General features: G+C 35.5%; 1 protein-coding gene across 1 annotated transcript in view; it reads left to right on the top strand.

Annotated features, from left to right (window-relative positions):
• Positions 1-1,187, top strand: part of LOC106530127 (vesicle-trafficking protein SEC22a) — a gene marked incomplete at its 5' end in the record, with an annotated part of 15,477 nt that overhangs the window by 5,312 nt on the left and 8,978 nt on the right. The window contains 1 exon segment of the mRNA XM_014025703.1: positions 549-712. Within this exon segment, the coding sequence (XP_013881157.1) occupies positions 549-712 (164 nt within the window).

A 1,187-nucleotide genomic window follows, 5' to 3' on the forward strand; every position in this document is an offset into this window, starting at 1 on the left:
TGTTATTCCAGCTTGTTTTATAGTCAGGATTCTGTAAGTAGATAGACTGTGGGCTGAATTTCAACTTTTATTTAATTTCATATAACTAATATTCAGAATAATATACATGTGCCAAATTTACTATATTGGCTAATTTTCATTCTTTGTCCTGAGCAAAATAAAAACAATCATAAAATTATGTATAAATAACTGTATGTCTCAAAAGTCACAGCAATGGAAAGGTGTCTACTTTTAATTACGTGTTGAACTGTTGATCATTTTTTACTTGGGAAATTAATTTGTGTTCATAGTATTAATCAACACTGCAAGGCTAGTAATTTTTCACAGTTGCTATTTGAATATAAATGTGTTTATTGAGTTTAATTACCTGTTAAAATGTAAGATTTTATCAAAGAAGTGAAGTGTTTTAAGTTGTGATCAGAGCTGAAAGTAGGTTGGTATTTGGAGCTCAGCGTCCTCATTAGTTTCCCCGGGTTTCTGACCAGAACAAAAGACGTGTGTTGCATTAAAAGCAGTAATGTTTAGTTTTTTGTGTGTACTTGTTTTAGTTTTACCTACTCTCTGGGTGTTGGATACCTGATGGTGTGCACAGCAAACTACCCCAACGTTTTGGCCTTCTGTTTCCTGGATGAACTACAGAAGGAGTTTATTGTCACTTATGACACCAAACGTATCAGCGGAGCTGTGCGGCCCTACTCCTTCATTGAGTTTGGTACGTTTCTCACGTTCTTCAGTGTGTGTCACAACAATAATGTGAAAACTTCAGCTACAGCTGCACAAATWGATTTGATCTTTGGCATTAGGTGTTTTTATTTATGTGAATCAGGGCTGSCCAACCCTGGTCCTCGAGAGCCCCTATCCAACRTTTTACTKGTTTCMCTGCTGTTCAGCAGGTCTWCAGAAGATTGTTAATCACTCTTCATTCAAACCAGGTGTGTCAAATCAGGAAAATATCTAAACATGCAGGATCACTGCTTTAATACATGTGATCTGATTTATTATTTATAAATAAATGGCTTCCAGAGGCAACACTAAAAAACATAAAACTGAGTCAATATTATATTTAGAAAATGTCTCATGAAGCTCAGAGAAGCTCTTCAGGTGTTGGTCAACATTTAAAGCAGTGGTTTTCAGATGTTTCTCTGATTTGACACAGCTGGTTTGAATGAATGAATGAATGATTCGTG

Source organism: Austrofundulus limnaeus, unplaced genomic scaffold (genome assembly GCF_001266775.1).
Source record: "Austrofundulus limnaeus strain Quisiro unplaced genomic scaffold, Austrofundulus_limnaeus-1.0 Scaffold492, whole genome shotgun sequence".
In the NCBI taxonomy this organism is placed as follows: domain Eukaryota; kingdom Metazoa; phylum Chordata; class Actinopteri; order Cyprinodontiformes; family Rivulidae; genus Austrofundulus; species Austrofundulus limnaeus.